General features: G+C 32.5%; 6 protein-coding genes across 9 annotated transcripts in view; 3 read left to right on the top strand and 3 right to left on the bottom strand.

The window, feature by feature from the left end:
- On the top strand, positions 512–4,909 carry LOC109361356 (biotin carboxyl carrier protein of acetyl-CoA carboxylase-like). The gene is made up of 9 exons (XM_019606826.1): positions 512–601; positions 690–878; positions 1,416–1,480; positions 1,936–1,989; positions 2,638–2,895; positions 2,986–3,048; positions 4,055–4,123; positions 4,211–4,256; positions 4,746–4,909. The coding sequence occupies exons 2-9, from the start codon at positions 695–697 to the stop codon at positions 4,811–4,813; spliced, it is 807 nt and encodes a 268-aa protein (XP_019462371.1). The 5' UTR covers positions 512–601; positions 690–694; the 3' UTR covers positions 4,814–4,909.
- On the bottom strand, positions 5,340–6,783 carry LOC109359436. 4 transcript variants are annotated; one of them, XM_019604099.1, is made up of 4 exons: positions 6,386–6,783; positions 6,024–6,093; positions 5,858–5,947; positions 5,393–5,636 (listed from the first exon to the last, which is right to left on the bottom strand). In XM_019604099.1, the coding sequence occupies exons 1-3, from the start codon at positions 6,698–6,700 to the stop codon at positions 5,886–5,888; spliced, it is 447 nt and encodes a 148-aa protein (XP_019459644.1). In that variant the 5' UTR covers positions 6,701–6,783; the 3' UTR covers positions 5,393–5,636; positions 5,858–5,885. The 4 variants fall into 4 exon arrangements, with proteins under 4 accessions (XP_019459643.1, XP_019459645.1, XP_019459644.1 ...); XM_019604098.1 differs by having other exon boundaries at positions 5,340–5,947; XM_019604102.1 differs by lacking the exon at positions 6,024–6,093 and having other exon boundaries at positions 5,625–5,636; positions 6,386–6,760.
- Positions 7,689–10,169, bottom strand: LOC109361033. Its single transcript, XM_019606327.1, has 2 exons — positions 9,922–10,169; positions 7,689–9,616 (listed from the first exon to the last, which is right to left on the bottom strand). The coding sequence occupies exon 2, from the start codon at positions 9,546–9,548 to the stop codon at positions 7,905–7,907; it is 1,644 nt and encodes a 547-aa protein (XP_019461872.1). The 5' UTR covers positions 9,549–9,616; positions 9,922–10,169; the 3' UTR covers positions 7,689–7,904.
- On the top strand, positions 11,318–14,090 carry LOC109359512. The gene is made up of 4 exons (XM_019604207.1): positions 11,318–11,599; positions 11,823–11,961; positions 12,945–13,014; positions 13,782–14,090. Exons 1-4 carry the CDS (start codon positions 11,398–11,400, stop codon positions 13,926–13,928), a joined length of 558 nt encoding a protein of 185 aa, XP_019459752.1. The 5' UTR covers positions 11,318–11,397; the 3' UTR covers positions 13,929–14,090.
- Positions 17,502–19,273, top strand: LOC109360942 (peroxidase P7-like). The gene is made up of 4 exons (XM_019606172.1): positions 17,502–17,790; positions 17,916–18,107; positions 18,538–18,703; positions 18,783–19,273. Exons 1-4 carry the CDS (start codon positions 17,578–17,580, stop codon positions 19,175–19,177), a joined length of 966 nt encoding a protein of 321 aa, XP_019461717.1. The 5' UTR covers positions 17,502–17,577; the 3' UTR covers positions 19,178–19,273.
- LOC109359622 overlaps positions 21,522–22,392 on the bottom strand; it is a 1,795-nt gene continuing 924 nt past the window's right edge. Inside the window, exons 2-3 of the mRNA XM_019604323.1 lie at positions 22,220–22,381; positions 21,522–22,148 (exon numbers count right to left, since the gene is read on the bottom strand). Of these exons, the coding sequence (XP_019459868.1) occupies positions 21,522–22,148; positions 22,220–22,381 (789 nt within the window). The remainder of the gene's footprint in view (positions 22,149–22,219; positions 22,382–22,392) is intronic.

The following is a 22,392-nucleotide window of genomic DNA, read 5'->3' as shown; positions in this document are numbered from 1 at the left end:
ATCATTTCAAATTAAATTTAGATGTTCAATTATATCTTACCATTTGTTCTTTTACTAAATAAGAAAAGACAAATGTTGACACCTTAAATTTCAAAAATGATATTTCAAAATGACATTCATTCAAATCCAATCCAAATCTTAAAAAATATCCAATCCAAATGGTGGCCTGTCTAAAAAATTAATGCAATTTCTTAAAAAATTAATAAAAAAATGCAATTTCTTAAAAAATTAATAAAAAATGCAATAAATCATAATTTTTTGAATTCATTGCCCATTTTAACATAGATGCATGTTAATAAATAAAAATAATGAAGATATAAGTGGCTCCAAAAACATATTTTTATCTAACCTTAAACATTAAAATAAGGAAGGGCTATCTATTGCAACCCGGCGCATGTTAGCGAGAGGAAGTTCGAAAATAACGAGATGTGACGGATATTTCGAAGGCACTGAAACAAAACGTCGTTAATTTGCTTTCAACCACTTTTGTATTTCATTTCTTCTCTCTAACTCACGATTCCTTCGCTGCCATTCAATCCTTTCACTCTATGTATCTCTCTCTCTCTCTCTCTAATCTTTTCTGTATTTTCATTTGCATTGTGAATGTGTTCTTTTAAATCTCTTATCTCACTCTGTTACTTTGATTTTGAATCCGATTTCTGTATTTGATCTTTACTTTTTAAATTCAGATCCTATGGCGTCCTCACTTGGTTCAATGGCGATCCATAATGTCGCTCTCAATTCTCAAACTAGGTTTTTCATCAACACCTTGCCAATTTGTAACAATCACATTCATTCTCAAATCAACTTCAAGAGAACATCACTATTACTGTCACGTGCTAAAACAGCTGAACCTATCAATGCCACCAAGTCTGACGGTGCGTTATTTTGTTTTTCGAATTCGTTTTTTACCTAAGCGTTTTATGTTTGATTTATGATTTTTATGATAGCTGTTTTATTTTGAAACTTTGAATGGCATTAATCAGTTTTATAATTTTTAATCAACAGCTTTATACTTGTATACATGCGATATTATATTCCACTCTATACTTATTAGAAAGAAAATAGATTGAAGAAATTTTTGTCTCTTTCTAATCATTTTGAAGTTCGAAGTTGGAAGTTAATATTTCTGTCAATACTAGTAATTAGTATAGTCATGTTAGAATGTGAATATGACTTACAAAGGCTATATGCCAATTTTCTTTCCTTATTTTTGAATAATAATATTATTTAGTAGTATTAGGCAACAGTTCTAGTTCAGTTGCCGATGAAGATTCTTATGCTAATTGAGAAATGATGTTTGGAGGTTACATGTTATGAATCTGTTACTATCTGGAGAAGTTGTTTGTTCAAGTAGTTATTTCACCTAACATTCTTATTTCATAAGACTTGATACTTGCATTATGTTGCTGCAGCTTCTTTGGATAGCCGAAATGAATCTTTGGAGAAAAAGCCTACTACTTTTCCTAATGGGTTTGAGGTCTTTACCCTTTTATCTACCTGAAACTTCATATTTCTTATTATTGATAAATGAAAAACTTTGGCAGTAATTAGCAATATTATAACCAGATGAAAAACATAAGCTTAATTTGTTGGTCTAGCTCATTTAAGGTTTTAGATGGAATTAAGACAATTTATCTTTGTTAACAAGTTGTTCTAGCTCATTGCTTGTTTTTGTCCAATACTACAAGTTGTATTTGTTAACACCCATGTTCCAACTTGAATTTGATAATCCCCTTTAGGTATTCAGAACTACAAACATGCTTGGGCCATAACAATGATTCTTCATTCATCATTCCATAGGGCAAAATTATCATTTTTTGGAATATCTCAGACATCTTAAATACCTTCTGTTTGATTGACTGTACTCTCCATCTATCATTATCTTTTAACTCGTTTTCTTACTTGAACTTTGTCTGCTTGATTTATGATCAGGCTTTGGTGATGGATGTATGTGACGAGACTCAAATCGCTGAACTGAAAGTAAAGGTGAACCTCTAGTCTCTTGTTTCCCTCTTCTGTAAAATTTTAAACAGTGCAATTTAGTTATAGTTCAAAAGATAAAAACAAACTTTATGCTGATAAGCTTATGTGGCTATAAAGATGGTATGATTTCCCACTTATCCTCTTTAAGTGCATATATCATTGGTAATAAATTATTTGAGAGTTTCAATTGACAATATGCAATCTAATGCAATTTTTATAAGAATGTTATTAGATAGATTATATAGCCCTCTAAAAGTTGTGTGTAATCAAACTTTAGTGAAAGTAATACATACATTTAATAAGGATACCTCATATCAGATGATCAGTAAGGGTAATGATGCTTTTGTCAATTTAATAACATTGTAATTGAAGTTTTTTTATTTAATCACACTGTAATTCAAGTTTGAAATAGTGGTAGTTTTGGGCCTCTTATTCATTATCCTTTTTTATTAATGAAACTTGAATTTTGATCATAGTATGTTTCGAACCTTTATGAATATATCATATTCGATATAACATTGTATGCAACAACTTAGATCCATTTCACACACCTTTCATCTGTACCTGGGTCATCAAAAGAAACATTGCTTTCAAAACCTGGTTGTATATTCTGATCGTATAAATGACCATATCTGCCTTTTGTTGTGATAGGTTGGAGGGTTTGAGATGCATTTGAAGCGAAACATCGGAGCAACAAAACTTCCTTTGTCCAACATTTCATCAACTACACCACCACCTGTTCCAACTGAACCTGTGGTTGAATTGACGCCTGCTACTCCACCACCATCACCATTGAAGTCATCAGAAAAGACCAAGCCATTTGTAAATGTTCCCAAAGAGAGCTCACAAAAGCTGGCAGCATTGGAGGCTTCTGGTACCAATAACTATGTCTTAGTACCCTCTCCTACGGTATGGCATGAGGCATCTATAAATATATAAAGTGAGCTTTGTTTTTCTGAGTATGCAATCACTTTTCGCTTCCTGTTTCTTTCTTTTCAGGTTGGTTCATTCCGCAGTGGTAGAACAATTAAAGGGAAGAAACATCCTCCTGTCTGTAAAGAGGTACATTTGACATGCGCCTTTATCCATCATCGTGGTGTGTCTTATTCATCAGCTTGGTAGGACCTAGATCACATGATTTAATAGTTCCTTTCCATTGTGCTTCTTATTGTGACCTCCAACGTCGGAAGCATGTCAGTATCTAATTTTCTATGAGTCTAAGTCCTAACCCCTCAGATATAGTTGCAACTATATTTAGAACATATATTGATTATTATTGAAATAGACAAACATGTCAATGAGTCACCTTCATCATCACCAATACTTATAGAAATAACTTTGATTTATTTTTATAAATAATTATACTTTAAATTATACAGAATCACTAAAGGAAAACACAAAGTGAAATGTTTAAAATTTGATGCTTTGCTGAATTGGCTTCTGGATGCCTTGTCTCCGGCATCCAAACCATGTGAAATAGGTTGTAAGTTGTAACCGTAGAAAAGGGTATGAACTTTATTTTCAGTCCGACATATTTATTCTCCCATGTGCCATCGATATTGAATTCTGTTAGTAGCATGTAGTGACTGAGGCAATTGATTGTAATCTTAGCTTCTCTATGTTGAGACATAACCTGGACAAAATCGCAATATACTCTATCAAATAGGCTTTATTGCAAACTAATTATATGAAAGATGCAAAATATATATTTTATCTTGGGTATTCAAATATATGTTGGCCTACATTTCTACACTAAGATAATTTATATTGCAACGCATTGGTGGTCTTAAATTGGGCATGTAGCTGCATTGCTTTTTTATGCACTTGTGAACCATCACAGAAAATATTGCCGATGCAGTTGGAAAGGCAGCAAAATTCATGATATTGCTCATGCAATGTTGGCTGTGGCTGCATTTTAAAACCGTGCTGTGTAAAATTATTTGTTGTTGACCTGACTTTCATTGAACTGACTACAAAATACAAATCACTTTATCATCTTCATTTTCTATTCCACTTCTAGCATTTTTGCATAAACACAATTATGTATTTTCAATTTTAAAATTGTCAGGGTGACTTAATCAAAGAAGGACAAGTTATAGGGTATTTGGATCAGTTTGGCACTTCACTTCCTGTTAAGGTAATCTTTGTCACTTTCTTTAATTGTGTATTGTGTGTCCTTCCTTAAGTATCTACTTATGAGTGGTTTTATTTTGAAATCTCACAGTCAGACGTGGCCGGAGAAGTGTTGAAGCTACTCTTTCAGGATGGAGGTATATTGTCTATGACCTTCTATTGATAAAATTTATTGAATTGTCTGATATAGGACTCTAATCATTTGGAGCTTCTGAAATAGGAATGTTAGAAGTGTCCTTCCTGTAATTAAATATTGCAAAAATGATAGATTAAGACTGGCGGAAATGGCTTTAAGAGTGTCCAATTCATCTTATGTATTTCATGTGCAATTGACAGTTTTACTTGTCCTACTAGTCCCTGAACCTAACGTAGCTCACTTGGTTGGAAATGGCTTATGGACTAGCCCACCTAGTTTCGGAAAGAGCTTTGATGTTGTTTTGTAGCTCTCCATTGTCTTGTAGGTTTAATTTCTGTAATATGTCTGAGCATGTTTCTTCATGATTTTTTATGTTCTGTCCAGTTCCGGTCACAAACTAGCAATAGTTACTCCTCACTGTCTAGACTTGGGAACTTGCATATGCATAACTGTGATGAATTTCTTACTATTGTTTCTGCATGATTTACAGAGGCTGTTGGTTATGGAGACCCTCTTATTGCTGTCTTGCCGTCATTCCATAATATCAACATCATGTGAGGTGATTAGTCACACGGCAATAATTTGTTGGGAAGCTGAGATATGAATTTAATTTTTATTTAATTTATTCTGGAGCAAATAGACTCACAAGATTTCAGAAATAGATTCATAAAATAATTATTGAACACCGTATTTGGTATACTAGTTGCATAAATTGTATTAGATTAGCAATTCCATGACCACTTTATTGAGTAGTATCTTGGAGAAAGTTAAGAAAAAGGTAACTTTTATCATTTCTGTTGTTAAAGGAATGGGGACGCTATTTGCCTCAATTCGCTTGCTTGCTTTGTTTTTTTTGCCCCAAAAATGTATACTTAACAATGTGCAAAAAAACACAAGGATAAAAAAAATGAGGAGGGATCCACTTACTCCTTTAAACTTACTCTTCATTCTAACTATCAATTCTATAGACATCTAATGGTTTAGATCTACTCACTAATTTAAACCATTAGATTTTCCTATAATTAATGGCTAAGATGTTTAAAGTTGCTCTTGTTGTAAGTGTATCTCTCCCCCCAAAAAATTGATTTGAAACAAGTTTACATTTTCTAGATTAGAACAAGTCCAGCATTTGAAGTCAAGGGATAAAACTGCATTATCTGTTTTGCAAGTAATGCACAAAACAATACAGGCTAGTTATTATCAAGCTCTAAACAACATTTGTAGCTATGATCCATCACCCACAGACTTGAGGAGTATAGATTAAACCCTCATTGCAACAACTATAATCAGAGTGCTTGAACAAGGTTGATACACATAGTTTTGTTAACATCTTGCTGCTTCATGAGAACAAAATGCTATTTAGGCTTACTATAAGACCTTCCTGAAAATAAATGCACCACAACTTCATTTAGAAGAGAAGAGATAACACTAAACAAGATTTGAAATTCGCAATTTTCATGTTCTAATGAATAAACAGTAGAGTGGTAAAAGCAATAGTAACAATAAGCTATCATATTGTACACACATTACATTGTTGAAATTCACTATTTTTTCTTTTGTAACGAAAAAAAAAGTGGAGCATTAATGAAATCTAATCATTACCTCTATACTTGCAAACTAAGGAGAAGAATTAGCCCTCAAAATTAGCTTCTTTCTCCAGTTTATATGAATCTGAATCACTTGTTCTGTACCCTAGAAATCAACATAACAGAGATCAGTCAGAACATGTAATGCTACAATTTTAATCCAAAAAGGGAAAAGGGTTTACCTATATGTATATCGCTTGCTTTACGAACTGATTTTTTACTTCTCGATGCTTTATTAATCCAAGCATTACCCTTTAAACCAAGTTCATAATCGTATATTCAGCAATTGAAGGGGGAAAAAAGATTAAAAAAATGTGAGTAAGTAGTTTAAATTCAAAATAAAAAATTGAAATCATGCATTTTTTACAACCATAATCCAATTGAGCACTGCTATTTGTCAGAACGAGAATAACACCAATTTAGTCCTTGAATATTACTACAGTCTGAATGTACATTTCGAAAGTTTTTTATCCTTACTCTTCATTCTAGCTATCAATTCAATAGAAATCCAGTGGTTTAAATTAATTATAATAAAAAAATGAACCTTTTGAGGATCTATTGGGACACCATAGCCATTGAAATACATATCGGCAAGGAGAAGCTGCATGGCGGAGTCTCCAGCCTTAGCCTCATTGAGTGTATCTTGGAACCATCGTTTGGTACAATCAGATACCACTTGGGAAAGGGGTACCCTACATTCTGAGCTTTCAATCTTCAGCTTTGAGGGCTCAGATTTCGGTGCTGCTGTAATGGCAACATGGTTCGGTAATCTGGGTTGTTTTCGGGTGACCCTTTTGGCTGATGAGACAATACGAGATAACTCTGGGACCCTTACCCCATATACAAGTGATTGTGCCATAGCCAAAAAATGTTTAGGTTTTTCAGAACAAGAAACTAACTGCTATGGATAATGTATTTATCACCTTTGTAACTAGTTCTCGCATGTCAAAAAAATAGTTGAAGTACTTATCATTTTTAAATTTATGAAAAATTAGGTTAACGTTATAAAATTATCTTCCATTACCAATGTAATGTAATTTGGAGCAGAATAATCACCGGGGGTCAACCATAGTAAATTTGTTCTCCCACGGTTTTATGTAACTGAATAAGTTAAAAGGTGTGATTGACTAGAAAAATATTTAATAAGCTTAAATAATTTTTTCCAACCAATCATATTTTATGGTAAATTATCCTTCAATCAAAGGTGTGGAATCCGAATGCACTTGCTTTTTGTACATCTATACTATCAAGAGTATCTCATCAGCATTTTGATTTGGGTACTCATTTTCTTAATAAGTTTTATTCTCAATAATTCATTTATTGACTTGTTTAGTATTTTCTAATTGGAAAAAATATAAATTTCAAAATTAAAATATCCAAGTTTAAGAAAAAATGAAAGATACGAAGAAAATATTTCATATATGGAAGTTGTAGAGTAAATCATGAATCTAAAGCACCCTAAGACCACTTGTAACATGTTTAGAGAAGTAGCAAATACGAAATACCTTGTTTTCCCTTAAAAATTAGCAAATATAAGAAAACATTTCATTAATCAATATTATTTCAGACAAGGATAATTAAATCTAATTATCTAATATGGAACCTCAAACCAAACAATTTCCTCTGATTAAATTGGTCTGAAACATTTTTATTATTTAAAAGAGTTTTATAGTAGATTTTCTTTTTATAGGCAAACTTTTGATAGACATAGATTTGAACATATGTATTCATACTTAATGAATCACAGCAAAGTAGACCTCAGATTCAATTGAATGAATGCAGAAAACAAACCCAAAAAAATGCTTTCTACTATCATTTCATACTTGTTCTAAATGCATCTGATCCTCGAGAAAGAAGGAATATACTGCAACCTCAATCAGATATCTACTCAAATAGTTACATAATGTGACTGTCACTGATGATCAACATATAAAATCTGCTTGCTAAAGTACAAGTTGCATAAATGAGTATGAGAGAGCTGACACCAAATCCATGATCTAGGATGTGTTGGATGTCATAGATGAATAGCAAGCAGGAAAGATCATCTTCAGGGACTAAAGAGATTATCTTTGTATTAATGGTGGAGTTGGTGGCTTCATTATTCCATCTTCACCTCTTTCCGAATTCTCTTCTTTGACCGTGGATAGTGGCGTACCCGGACTGTCATATCTCTTTGAACTTAGAGGACTAGATGGTTTGATCATAGAAGCTGAGCTGCTACCCAAAGGAGAACTTGAGGCAGATTTGTTTGATGCAACATCTTCGTGAGGCAAAGGTGAAATTAGTAGTTTGTCACCACTGGTATCATTTTCTTTCCTGAAAAATTTGTCTTCTATAATATCGTACATATTCGCGGTCCTTACTTCTTGAGCAAGAGAGCACCAGCAACAGCATAGCCACAGGATGCAATCAGAAGCTGCAGGTTTACCAAAACAGAAGTTATAAGCAGGCAAATTGAATCTCTTTCTCATTTGGATCCTCCAAAAGCCACCATAGAGTAAACCGAAGAAACATAGGATAATCCCAGTACCCACTAGAGCTTGCCTAACAGTGTCATCCTCAATATTAACAGCAGCCAAGATAAAAATCCAAAAGGGAGCCATGCAGAATAGCATAAAGGTGGCAATATGAACATACATGTTTCCAAAGCCAAGTCTCTCCATGTTCCAGCCGAAAACACAAAAAGTGCAGAAAAGTGATAGGTATGCTTGAGAAATATCATCCCAAAGGTCGAGTATTCCTCCACTCCACTGTGGTCTACTTTCGACAACCCTTTGTTGATCTTTTAGTGCAAAGGAATATCTTGTCTCAAATGACTTCACTCTCAACTGCTCTTTCTTTCGAGCCTCGGAAATTTGATTCTGAGCTTCTTCATCCATATCAGAATCATAATCTTTACCAAGGGGACTAATGATGGTATATAAACCTGCAAATGCAGGTGCACCAATTGCAAAAGCTATGCATATTCCAACTCCTATGGGAGGGCGTTCCGATCTTTTATAACCCCAGTTTAGACCACAGAGAGCATATTGAGCAAAACAATTCACATTAAGGAGAATAACTACGACCATCATGTGTGCCCACTCATGGGGCTTATATGTTCCATTCTTGCAGTACAGATTTCTAAGTCTCGAGATATCATCTGGATTCCATCTGCACAAAAGTACAAGGTGGTAGATCCTCTTAGGATGCTGGTACAAACACATAAGGGTAAAGAGTGCATTGAGTATTTGGTTGTTTACTTCGAACCACGCATTCCTCGTGGACTTTTTTCGAAGCACATTATTCAACATGCCAGTCATGACAAGGAACAGAATTGCACCTGAAACAGCAACACATAAGATCCATGCAAAAAGGGCTATGTTGGATGGGTCCCGAATCCATTTAATGCACATCTTCTTAAGCGAATCCCAGTTAAGTTTCTTAGCTAAGCGCTCTTTTAATGAACCAGTAGAAGGGACCAGCTGTGAAATTTGGTCCTTCGCAGTGGCAAGGCGCTTGAATTTTGCAGATGCAGAACCAAATTTAAAGAAGTTGATCCTATTAGGAACAGAATTCGAGGTTCCCTGGAACTTTCCCTGAGGATTTTCATTGATGGGCGATGTTTTTCTCGAAGTTGAAATATCTATGGAAACAAACTCCTGTACTTTACTTCCATTAGATTCCTCAATTTCTTCTTTGGAATCCCCATTATCAACTGAAACCATTCTGATATCACTTCTGAGCTTTCTCAACCAAAATCAGAACCACGCAATCAATGCTGAATGTCCAAATCCTTAAAAAAATCATGTGAATTCATAAGATCATCATAAATTTATCCACAATTTACAAATTAAACATTACAAACAACTTAAAAGTCAAAACCCAAAATCCAATTTTAACAATACAAACAGATTCATTTCAAGAAAACCCCAAAAGAATAATGAAAAAATTAAAAAGGAAAAAAAACTGAAATTTGCATGACATACAACCTCACAAAATCTGGGTACTTAAATATATGCTCATAAGGGAGAAAACCCAGAAGAAAAAAACAATTTTTTTTGAATTAAACTAGATATGCAGGAGTCTATAGAAACATACCTAAAAGCTTATACAAGAGGAACAAGAAAGCGTTGAATCCAAGCATGAGTTGTTCATTCTACAAAATCAACAATCAAAGAATCGAATCTAAAGTAGAAGATAATAAACAAAGTAATCAAATGTAAATAGTTGTATATGCTTGTTTGTACTAGCAACCTTAGCTGGTTAACTTTAATGATCAAAGAGATTGCTTAATCTGCCACTTGCCACAAAAAAGAGAAAGCAAATGCACATTCAAAAGGAGTAAAGATATTTTCCTAAAATGGATCCATTACTGCCACCAAATTCATTTTAATTAAATAAATTATCATATTTTTAATTGTTTTTGAATTAAATGATTTCATAAATTTAATTTCACCCTTGCATTTCAGTATTTGAGTGTCCAAGAATTTGCAATGAAAACATTGAAAATATAATCTGTTGGGACAAGTTTGAGTATCCAAGAATTTTAATTAAATGGTGTAAGGTCTCACTGAATCTTAAATGTCGAAAATTCAATTCCTAAAAACGACATTTATTGGAATGAGCAACCAACCAATGTAAAAGTGATTAGTAAAGTTTGGGTAATAATTAAAATTTATCTAGAATGTTGTCAGAGGGAAAGATAGGTCCTACTAACCACCACGTTGTCTATATATACCTGTTTGACTATCTTTGTTGTTTGTTGACCATCTTTTATGAGATATATTGCCCATATCTTTTACAAAAGGTGAATTAGCTCATGCATCAACTTTAAACTATTAAATAAAGTAAAACTTCTTTTATTTCAGTTTTATCTTATTAAAATGATTTCAAACTAAAATTTATGCAGCGTTAAAACAATTTAACTTCATAATTTAACTTGTATATGGGACATTTTTCATTACTAGAAAAATAACTATTTAATCTTCCAAAATTGCAATTGTATGACACTTTATCCTTAGTGTTTCCGGTTATCTATTTGTATTACTGAGTTGGAATACAATTTACTTTCCATGGACTATACTCAAATGTTAGCTCAAAGGAATGAAATATTTCAGCTACAGTATCATTATTTGAGTAAATATTTCACTTTTCACCTCATTTTTTACTATACTAAGCAAAGTAAATTTGTTTCTTGACCATAGAATTCAAAATTTTCAACAAAAAACATTTCTATTGCTGCAGAAATTAAAGGATCAAAACAAAATGACATGGCTTAAATGGAAGTCGCAGTGCAGTGCATGCAAGAAGGTTTATGCTCCATCAACATTGGATATTTTTCAACTTTCCAAAGCTTATATATTTGATCCCAGCTAGGTTTGTTATATAATTTCATTATGCATAAAATCATTATGAAGTATAATATTGTTTTTTTTGGGTACATTCAAGTTTAGTATTGTTAATAAATAGTTACAGACATTCATATATATACTTTCTTCCTCTTCTTCATTTTGGCAATGAGAGAATACAGAAGAAGCTTATTCTTCACTCATTCATATTTCAATAAACCTAACAATGGAAATTAACCCAACACGACGAGTTCAATCGCGCAAAAGAAAACCTTTCTCCGATATCACCAACACTTTCAATTCCCATTCTTCTTCATCTCTTCCCTTCAAACCCAACGCATTACCTTCTCCGTTCAATAAAACTTCAGCCAAACGAATCTCTTCTACCAATCCTTCAAACCCTACTTCTCCCATTCTTTCTCTTCACGGTACTTCAATTCTTTCCAGCTCATTTCAGAATTTACTATTTCGGTTGAGTTTTAGTTTAGTTTTTTGAGTTATAGGCATATCAATGCTGTTACTATTGTGCATTTCTAGAATTATCGTTAGAATAGGGTTTTATTTTAATTTTGAGCTTCAAAATTGTTTAATATTTGTGGTTACTAGTGTTTGGTTATCACTTAGTAATGATTTTTCATGTTTTGCTGTCAGGAACTAGTGATGTTGAAGCTTCTAGGCCTATTTCAATATCATACAGCCCGAAGCGCGATTCGAATCAAAGAAAGGATAAGGGGAAGGGAGTAGCCTTTTCTATCAGTAGCACACCCAATCTGCAGATTTCTAATACTTGGTAATTAACTCTGTTTAACATGTGATAGAGATAGGTTAAATTTGTTAGACATGTTAGAATGAGACAATGCATAATATATGGGTTTCATTACTAGTTTGATGTACTTGATTTTGAATTTTGCTGGTTAAGGAATGCATGAAGAAATAACTTATATAGTCTATCAATGTTTTTCTATTCCTCAAACATAGGACAATAGATAGCAAAACCTGACTTTATAAAAAAGTACAGAATGTAGGATGTAAAGTTGAAAAGTGAGACATTTTGGTTCCACTAAAATAGGTGGAACCAAAGAAACATTATAGACCTACTCTGTTATTATCCAAGTACCAAATGTTACCATAGTGTTACTCTCGGAGTTGTGTTAAGTTTAAGGAACAATTGTAAAAGGGAAAATATGATATAGCTGTTTGAAATTAAGGGAATAATCCAAATAAAAACAAAATCATAATCTTATGATGGATATGAAGTCCTTTAAATCATGATGATGAACATTGTTAAGTGTGTAGATATTGATTGAACACTTGAAGGGTCTCTCTGTTTCTTTCATTTAAGGAAGCACATGCGATGGGTAGCTTTCCTGAAGAGATTATAGATTCAAATTTCAAAGTATATCCATTTTTGTTTCTCCTTTTGTCTTACTTTTCCATTAGAATGCATCATACCCTTGAAATTCATGTTTTCTTCATTCCTTTGGTGATATCTATGTTATAGTTTGATAGACCCATAATATCTCTAGTCTTAATTGAGGGAACCAAGTACAAAAGAACAACAACAATATCAAGCAAGTCTTAATCTCCCTAGGTGTGGTCGGCCACATGGATCAAACAACAACATAATGTTCTATCATAAATCATATTCATTGACAAAACATTGATCTCTAAATCTTTCCTAATCATTTTGCTATAGTTTTTCTTGGCCTACTATATAGTATATAATAACCATATAATAATTTGTCATGTATGATCCTTTGTCATTCAAAACAGGGAGAAAAGTGGCAGGGTTGATGGTGCAAATGTACCTAAGACCAAGCCATTGCCAGTTCCTTTAAGAAAGGTATATAAAATTTATAATATGTTCCTGAGTTTATGTGCTTTTATTTTGAACCTCCCATCCCTTCTGAATATAAGGATGTTGATTTGGTTATTTAACAAGTACGTTATCTTTTCTGAAACCATCCATGTTGAGAATGTTGCAATATTCATTTTGCATGGATTTTATATTTACTGTATATGATGAGTATTCCTGCTCCTCTAGTTGCAGCTGGCAGTGGCATGCACAGTTCTACAGCATGATTGCTCTTTAATTTTATTGTGTTAACATTGGATAATTTTGCATATATCTCACTAAACACTTGAAATTCAAGTATATCATACAGAAAAATGTAGACTAATGAAGGTTTGTTGGATTGGCTCATAGTTAGCATATAAAATGAACTTTGACTATGTATAGTATCTGGGTTACCTGGAAAAAGCGTTTCTGCTTGTAGGGGTAACGCTGCGTACATCTACCATCCTCAAACCCCACTAAGTGGGAGCCTCATGTACTGAGCCGCCATTTTTATAGTATCTGAATTAATTTGAAGAGTGAATCTTAACACAATGGTGAGGTTATTTACTTGTGATCTGGTCATGGCTTCTAAATCATTGAAATAGTTGATGGGTGGAAGCACATTGACATTTTCTAGCACTTTTTAGCTTAGTATACTTGTGTTTCCCCTTGCATGTAACATTTCTCATTTTTTGTGAAATCTTGCCTACTAATCATGTCAGAATACATATTTTTCTGAAGTATATAAGATACATATTTGTTTTTTATTTCAGAAGCATCATTCTATATCGCCCGAAGAAGATGTGTTAAAGGATCCGGAGCTGCAAGATTTTATCAAAAAACAGATAGCCTACTTTAAAGCAATTGATGAATTTGAACTGTCAGAGGAGGAGGTTGAATCTGGTGATGAGCTAGATTAACCAGAAGAGATGTAATACGTGTATAAACTAGCAGCTTTGAAACTTTTGTTTAGGTTGGTTGTATAGTTGTGATATAATGATGTAAATGCTACCTCTGACCAAATGTATAAATGTAAGTCATGATAATCTTTGTAATAGTCTAATGGGAACAATAAGGTAGAACTGTATATCTTACACGTTAAGTCCTTAGAGTGTAAGGGTATTCTTAGAATTCATGAACTAGTGATTTTAAATGCTTTGTTTAGTGTTACACTCATGACTCCTCAGAAACGTTATTGGACTAATGCCATGAGATGGACATGTTCACTATTCATGGCTATATAACTATCCGAACTAACTTCTGATGTTGTTTAGGTTTATCCATGTTGGTGGTGGATTTTTGACTCACTCGAGGGTATGTGCTGAAGACCCTTATTAATTGAATAAATTGATTTTTCTTTCAAAAAGATGTAGAGGTATTTTATGGTAAAACATGATTGGAGGCATGGATGGTCCTATAGTTTGCCACTAAGTTATGACTTAATTACATTAGAAAGTCTCAACACTATTAGATTAGAGAGTTTGATGTTTTAAGTATCACATAGAATTTGTTATGCTATCCAATATGTGATTCTTAATATTGTTGTCCCCTTTAAGGGTTAACATTTATTATAACTTTCATACTATTGATATTGACTTAATAGTAGCTTTTTTTTGTTGACGTTTATTAGTATATAATAATATACCTTAATTAAGCTTATAAGTATTTTTTTCGTGACACAACTCTTAATGAAAGATTCATATTGTTATGAATTAATCATATAAAGAGAGTCTAATACAAAAGACCAATTTATTAAGTGGAAGATATAAGTAAGATTGTATTTGTATAGTATCCAAGTGAAACTCTTAACACACTATTTGGAACTTTGGCTTGTTTAATTCGTTTATAGTTTGACTTGTTTCCTGTACAAGCTCTCTTTAAAATATGCAACCTTATCAACTTTGTATTTTTAGACCAACAATGAATTAATCTAGTGGTATAAGGTTCACTAAATTCTCAAGATTGACAGCTCAATTCCTATAAATGACATTTGTTGGGAGGGGCAGTCACAAACCCTGCAAAAAATTAGAGCGTTGCCCAAAAAGATAAAAAATGCATTTAGTACTAAAAAAACCTAGTAATTTTAGCAGATATAACGTAACATTTTCAGATTTTTAAGTTAAAAGAATTTATTTAATAAGTATCTTTTAAGAATCAAACGTAACCTTTATGATACTGAAAGAAAGACTTTACAAAACCACTATACTAACTCCATGTTTACACTCTTAAAAAGTTTTGGTACAAAGTTACATACTCATATTATATAAGATTAACACTATCAACTCTACCTACCATCCATAACCAAGAACATGCCTAGATTAAACCCATGTCCTAATAAATTCAATATTATTATTTGTTATAATGAAAAATAAATTTTCCTATGCAATTATAAACGTATAACAATTGGCAAATTTTAATTTATTGGTTGATGTTTTTTCTATGAGGAGTATTACTATTTTTCATAAATTAAATAAGAATTATATTTTACATGAGTCAGTTCTGGTCAACTCAAAAAAGATAAGGCAAAACAACAAATCAGTCCGCTGGAAAGAGAAAAAGTAAGTATCTCTTTTGACTTGATTTTAATTATGTCGCGTAGAAATTTTGGCCTTAACATGATAATGATTTGAACGTAAAGGATCATGCGTTTTTTTAGGATGACTTGTTTTTTATTATGGGTTAATTATATATTGTCATATAAATAAATAAAAAATTAAAATAAAAGATAACATTCTAATTTATTTGGATAGAGAATTGTATATCATTCAGGACACATGTGGTCTCACTCTAATTTGAACTTTGATGATCGTAACGATCAGCCCAATCAAAATGGTCCTTTGAAATTAGATGAGCAGAAAGTTAGCTAAAGAAAAAATTAATATTGCTTATCCACATTTTAAATTGAAATATTGACCTTAACCCCGTTATTTAACAAAGAAAGGAAGAAAAAGAATGGAATGGCCATCTCTGCACTTAAAAAGGCATTAATATGTCCATGAAGAATCTTCCTCATAAAGAAATTAAAATTTCCCAGGGCCAATTATTATTCCTCCATTAACTTCTTGCAAGTTCACATAGTACATTGATAACAAAATTTATATTAGAATATTTTAATACTTCTAACGGAGATATACAATTGGGATAGTTCTTTTTGTAGTTAATAAATATTAGTATATTAGTATTTGTAAGGAATAAAATTCGAAATTTCAATTTTTTATCATTTCATTTCTTAACTACAATTGTATCAAACCACTTGTCTTAGTTTTATTAGCAACATGTGAAACCTATTCAGTAAACGATATTTTACTTATTAATTAGATTTTGCTATACATTATACTTAGGATGATGTTTAAGGAGTTTGAAAATATAAAATTAATCTAAGGAAATTATACTTTTAACAAGTAAGAGTTAATGTTTTAGTTTTCCAATAACGTAATTTTAGATTTTTAACCATTGTCGTGAGAGTAATAAGTACAAAGTGGGATAAATTATTCATGATTTATCTTGCCAATTAAAACCAGTGTAGTAGGGAAGTGGGAGATTCGTTACACACTATAAAACTTCAAATTAAATAATCCAAATCGTGAAAATTTTCTAGCATGGCAACACTTTTTAATGTTCAAAAGACCAAGCAAGCGTATCATAATGGTCCTTTTTTTCTTTAGATAAATCAAAACCAACAATTTTAAATTTTCAAAGGACACTACTTACTGTAAGCATGCCTAATTTGGAAGAGGCTACCCTATGTCCGAAAGCATGGTCCATTTAGTTAAAATTTACCAACAAGACGTTAGTCTAGTGGTGTAAGGTTCTCTTAGATTTTCAAGGTCGATGGTTCAATTATTGTGGGCGACATTTATTGACAATGATAGTCACGAACCCACCAAAAAAAATTAGTTTTTTACTCAAAAGGATAAGAGGTTATCCTTATTAGTATATGGTGTTTATTTTGTAAAGTTTTGATTTAAATCATGTAAACTCTTGGAACTGCTTTATGCTGTTTTCCTGTGTAATCATGTATCGACCGCATGAAATTATGAAACATTAAATCGTTAAGTAATGGGACCCTTATCGAGGAAAACAAGGTTTACCCACTACTAGCAAACACTTTGACAAAACATGGCAAGTAGGTATAGCATAAGTCTAAGTCTTCATTTGAAAGCAAAAAGAAAATGAAGCAGTTGGTTCACTTTATTATCTTAATTTGAATTACCAAAATCTAATCACAAACACGCACCCTCAGTTACCACAATGCCTAGCTCAACCTTTACATATGTTGCACGTCTTAGGTCTAGTAGTGTAAGGCCCTACTAAATTTTTAAGATGATCAAAAGGTGAAGGGTTCGATTCTTGAAAGCGACATTTTTTGGAGGCGTAGTCACATACTCCAAAAATGATTAGTTCCTTACCCAAAAAAGTGTTAAGTTAAGTTACCTTATAAGAACCGTGATCTTTAATTCTTTATAGAAGGTTGACAAAGTCTATATATATGGTGTTTTCCACAGTTTCTAACACCACACCCTCTAAGGCAAAAACATAGATCGAGCTAATTAATTACTTATTTTACCAATGGCTTCGTTTTGTTCTAGCTTAATGATTAGTTTGGCTCTCTTTGTCCTTGTGTTGGGGAGTGCCAATGCATCACTTTCAAAAGACTTCTACTATAGTTCCTGTCCAAAATTATTTGACACTGTGAAATGCACAGTGAAATCTGCTATATCAAAAGAGACCCGCATGGGTGCTTCTCTTCTTCGTCTCTTCTTCCATGATTGCTTTGTTAATGTAATTCATATACTCTCCTATGTTATGCTATTTCCTACTATATACATTACAATGGAAGATGATATATGCAACATGCATTATATGCATGGACACAGAAATTTAAAAGAAATAAACATTGCTTGCAGGGATGTGATGGTTCAATTCTACTAGATGATACATCAAGCTTCACCGGGGAGAAGAATGCAAACCCAAATAGGAACTCAGTGCGTGGATTCCAAGTTATTGACAACATAAAATCAGCTCTAGAAAAAGTGTGCCCAGGCGTTGTCTCTTGCGCTGATATCCTTGCCATTGCTGCTAGAGACTCAGTTTCCATAGTAAGCAATCCAACCGCACCATATATTCATATGTACAAAGATTTGTTGTACTAAAACTTCGAATAGAGATCCGTGCCACTTTTTTGTGTTTCATTGTGTCTCAGTCCAATAACAAATTGATATATAATTGAAAAGAAAATAAACAAAACATAAATTAACATTTTTATGTTATTTTGTGAGATATGATTGATTTGAGACATGAAGACAAGAAGTTTTAGAGATAGAAAATAGTTCCTAAAACCTATCTCAAATCATGTCTCGTATCAATGAAAACATTTAATATTAATAAAAATTTAAACATTCATTTTCATTGTAGTTTTTGTTTCATTATTATCCGAGAAGACATGATTTAAGACAACAAAATCTATATTTGTATTTACATACTTAAACTAAATAACACTACTTATAATCTTATATATATCATGATAAGCTTGGAGGGTCAAGTTGGGATGTGAAACTTGGAAGAAGAGATGCTAAGACAGCTAGTCAATCTGCTGCAAACAATGGTATCCCTCCACCAACTTCAAACCTTAACCAACTCATCTCAAGATTCAATGCTCTTGGACTTTCCACCAAAGACTTGGTAGCATTGTCTGGTATGTAACACTAATTATAACCCAATATGAAATGTGCATATTTATCATTCATTTTCATTTCATGATTAAACTGTACCAGGGGGTCACACTATTGGACAAGCAAGGTGCACCACCTTCAGAGCCCACATATACAATGAGACTAACAACATTGATAACTCCTTAGCTAGCATGAGACAATCTAACTGTCCTAGGGCATCAGGTTTTGGAGACAACAATCTAGCACCCCTTGATCTTCAAACACCAACATCATTTGACAACAAATACTTCAATGATCTGATTCAGAAAAAGGGTCTACTCCACTCTGATCAGCAACTCTTCAATGGAGGCTCCACTGACACCATAGTGCATGGATACACCACTAACCCAACCTCTTTTTACTCTGATTTTGTCAATGCTATGATCAAGATGGGAGATATTAGTCCCCTCACTGGCTCTAATGGAGAGATAAGAAATAATTGTAGGAGGGTTAACTAATATATTAAATTATGATTCCTACATATGTAGAATAAGTTGCTAAACAAGTTTTGTGTGTCTTTTGGATTAGTGTGCTTCCAAGTGTAACTGCTTGTCATATCTCTCCTTTATTTTGCTGACTAGTAGTATAAATGTTGCCAACTTGACATTGAAAGAAACAGTTTTATCAAGGCTTAGGAGGATATACTGGTTTGATATGTACAAGTTCTTTTGTGATTTTCCCTTTACAAGTTTAATTTGATTTTGATGATTTACTCTTATTTTAATATTCCATTATTACAAAACTCTTTTTAATATTCCATTATAAAGAGGCTTGAAATTTGTCTGAACTTGGGTAGTTGAGAGTGCCAATAATAAGTTCACTTGTGACATCAAAACCTGAACCCATTAAATTCACAAATATTTCCAATAATACCATCTTCACTTTTTCAATTATTGCCGTACAATATCATTAATTCAAAGTATCAGATAAACTTTCACCACCCATTTATAAAGAACCAAAGAGTTCTACCCAACACAACAGAATTATATTCTCTTCTCCTATAGTCCTATGATATATATTAAAGATAAAATTGGGCTTGTGAGTTGTGACCCATTAGGGTTATCATTTTGGTGCATGTTCTTACTTTTTATGTTTCAAATTATAAATTAAAGGCCCAGAACTCACCTAACCAAATTAATATTTTAATTGAGTTACAGAATTAAAATAGATAGATAATATGATTAAGTCACTATATTGACATTATGTCAGACTCAAGTGATCGACTTTATGAAAGAATGAATTTGATAAATCGTTTTTCACCAAATGATATCCCTACGCATGGAAACTTGGCAAAAGAAAATATTATGAATTTCATTCTTTCATTATGTTAGAGTGAACTCCATGGTTAAGAAAAAAGCTTGCAATCTCCTGCATTATTGTATAGTTGTCATGTCATTAGATGACTACCATAAATTATTTTTCACAAAACATTATGGGCAACTCTAATAGGAGCTACGTTGTTCTTTCATGTCGCAACATTTCTTTTTACAATAAGTTCTTAATAAGTTTAATTTGGTTATTTTTACCAATATTGTTATACTTACTTAATTATATAAAGTTTTGTGTTTAAATTAAACCAATGATACAACTTGGGGAAAAATATTTGCCTCTAAAAAATACTATATATAAAAGTTTTGTAAAAATAATATAAGAGAAACAATAATGAAAGAAACATTATATATTAAATGCATCACATTAATGAGTGACCTTTGCATCAAATTGAAAATTAACCAAAATGAAATGTATAAATTTTGAAATGGGCGAAAATATTGAAATTCAATGTTAAAAAAATAAAAGGATGTTTATAGAGGTTAAAATGGGTAAAAAAAAGTGGAGTTGAAATGTATGATCATTGAATGATACACCACCTATTTTTTGTCTTATAAAAAGTTAAACTATATATTGATATCTCACACAAGCATTGGCAATAAAGGCTCACTGTCCTTAAATCAATTTCAGCTTAAGAACATGTGGACCCTTTACAGTTTTACAGATTTTTTTGCTGGAGGATTAATCTCAACAAACTAAGATCGCATGTTCCAAAAAATTTTTATCTCTATATCCTAAACTAATCATATTCTATCAAGTAAGATAAAAAAATTATTTTCTATTTTTATAATTTTTTAATTAAGTATCATTTTTTAATTGGAATGATACACAGAGTAAAAATATGAGACACATGCTTTGAGGGTATGCATATGATTTTTTGTTACCCACTTGATTTAGACTTTTTTTGTTGAGTATTTTTTAAGGTTAAAAATATTTTCTAACTATATAGAAGTGTTACTCTTTTTTAGTTTTTTCTTTGTTATTTCATATGTCTTTCATAAAACTTCCATTCAAATCCTACTTCTGTCTAGTTATATTTTCGGAAAATTTACTTTGTTGGTGCACCTTGACCGAAAAATTACGGTCTTGGTGCACCTTTTGAAAAAATTACCAAAATGGTGTAGTTTTAGGGTAAATCGGCAATGGGGTTGCCGATTTACAGAAAATAAATATTTTTTTAATGTACTCCCCCCTAACTCGGCAATGGGGGGGGAGTTTTTACCAAATATAATAATTTTTTATTCTCCTCCCCCTAAATCGGCAATGGGGGAGGAGTTTTTCTCAAATTAATTTTTTTTTTACCTCCTCCCCTAACTCGGCAATGGGGGAGGAGTTTTTCAGTGAGTTTTTATAATATTTATTTGTTTTATTTTAAAATTATAACTAACACAACCCATCAAAATTAATAACGTAGAAATTTAATTTAGTAAGACAAAAATGTATTACACTTGAATTTATTAATCCCATAAAAATTTAATGACGTCTGTGTGATGAAGTGCCACATGGAGGTGGTTTTCTCCTTCTTGGCGGTTGAACTCTTAATTGTTGTTCATTCCGCTGTGAGATTCTTGCTCTTCCACGTGTCACCAATTGTGGCTCCTCCTCGTTTGAATCATCTTCATCTTCATCAACATCTTCAACGACAACCTCATCATCAGTATGTTGTATACCAAAAATATTTGTAGACGGCATAGTAGGACGATAATATTGTTGAGGATCATATGCCGAGAATGGTGTAGTTGAACTAGTAGCAAACATTGTTGGTATTGGGTTTTGAGAACTTGATGAGAAATAATTGTATGGGGAATCATAATTTGAAAACCCATATTGTTGTTGTTGTTGTTGTTGAGTAACTGATGAAGTATGTCCTTGATAATGACTATCCACTGGAGTTTGTTGTGGAGAGTCAGTTTCCGGTATATCATAATGATGAGAAGGAGGAGCATCATCAATGTGGGTAGAGTATGCATTGGGGTATAGTTCAGCCAATGCTCCCATCATTTCACGTCCCGATGAGAAGACGTCACATAAAGATTGTGTGGGATTAATAAGTGAAGCTGGAGGACGACTCTGATCACAAATTCTTTGTGCAAAAGTGTACTGAAAAATTAAAGAAAATTAGAATTAAACAATATAATTACAAAGGAAGTGTAATTTATAATTTTTTTTACCATTGCATCAGAGTGTGCTCCATCTCTAGATATATATCTTCTAGTTCTTCTTAAATACCACTGCATATACTCAGAGTAGTGGTTCAAAGGCATTGTATTTGCTGGTCTTCCCTCCACGACATAATTGTTCCCATTATTCCATATTTGAATCCAGCGGGGATGCTTATGTGGCC

This window comes from Lupinus angustifolius, chromosome LG11 (genome assembly GCF_001865875.1).
Source record: "Lupinus angustifolius cultivar Tanjil chromosome LG11, LupAngTanjil_v1.0, whole genome shotgun sequence".
Lineage (NCBI taxonomy): Eukaryota > Viridiplantae > Streptophyta > Magnoliopsida > Fabales > Fabaceae > Lupinus > Lupinus angustifolius.
The sequence above is the reverse complement of the archived record's forward strand: the minus strand, read 5'-3'. Positions and strand labels throughout refer to the sequence as shown.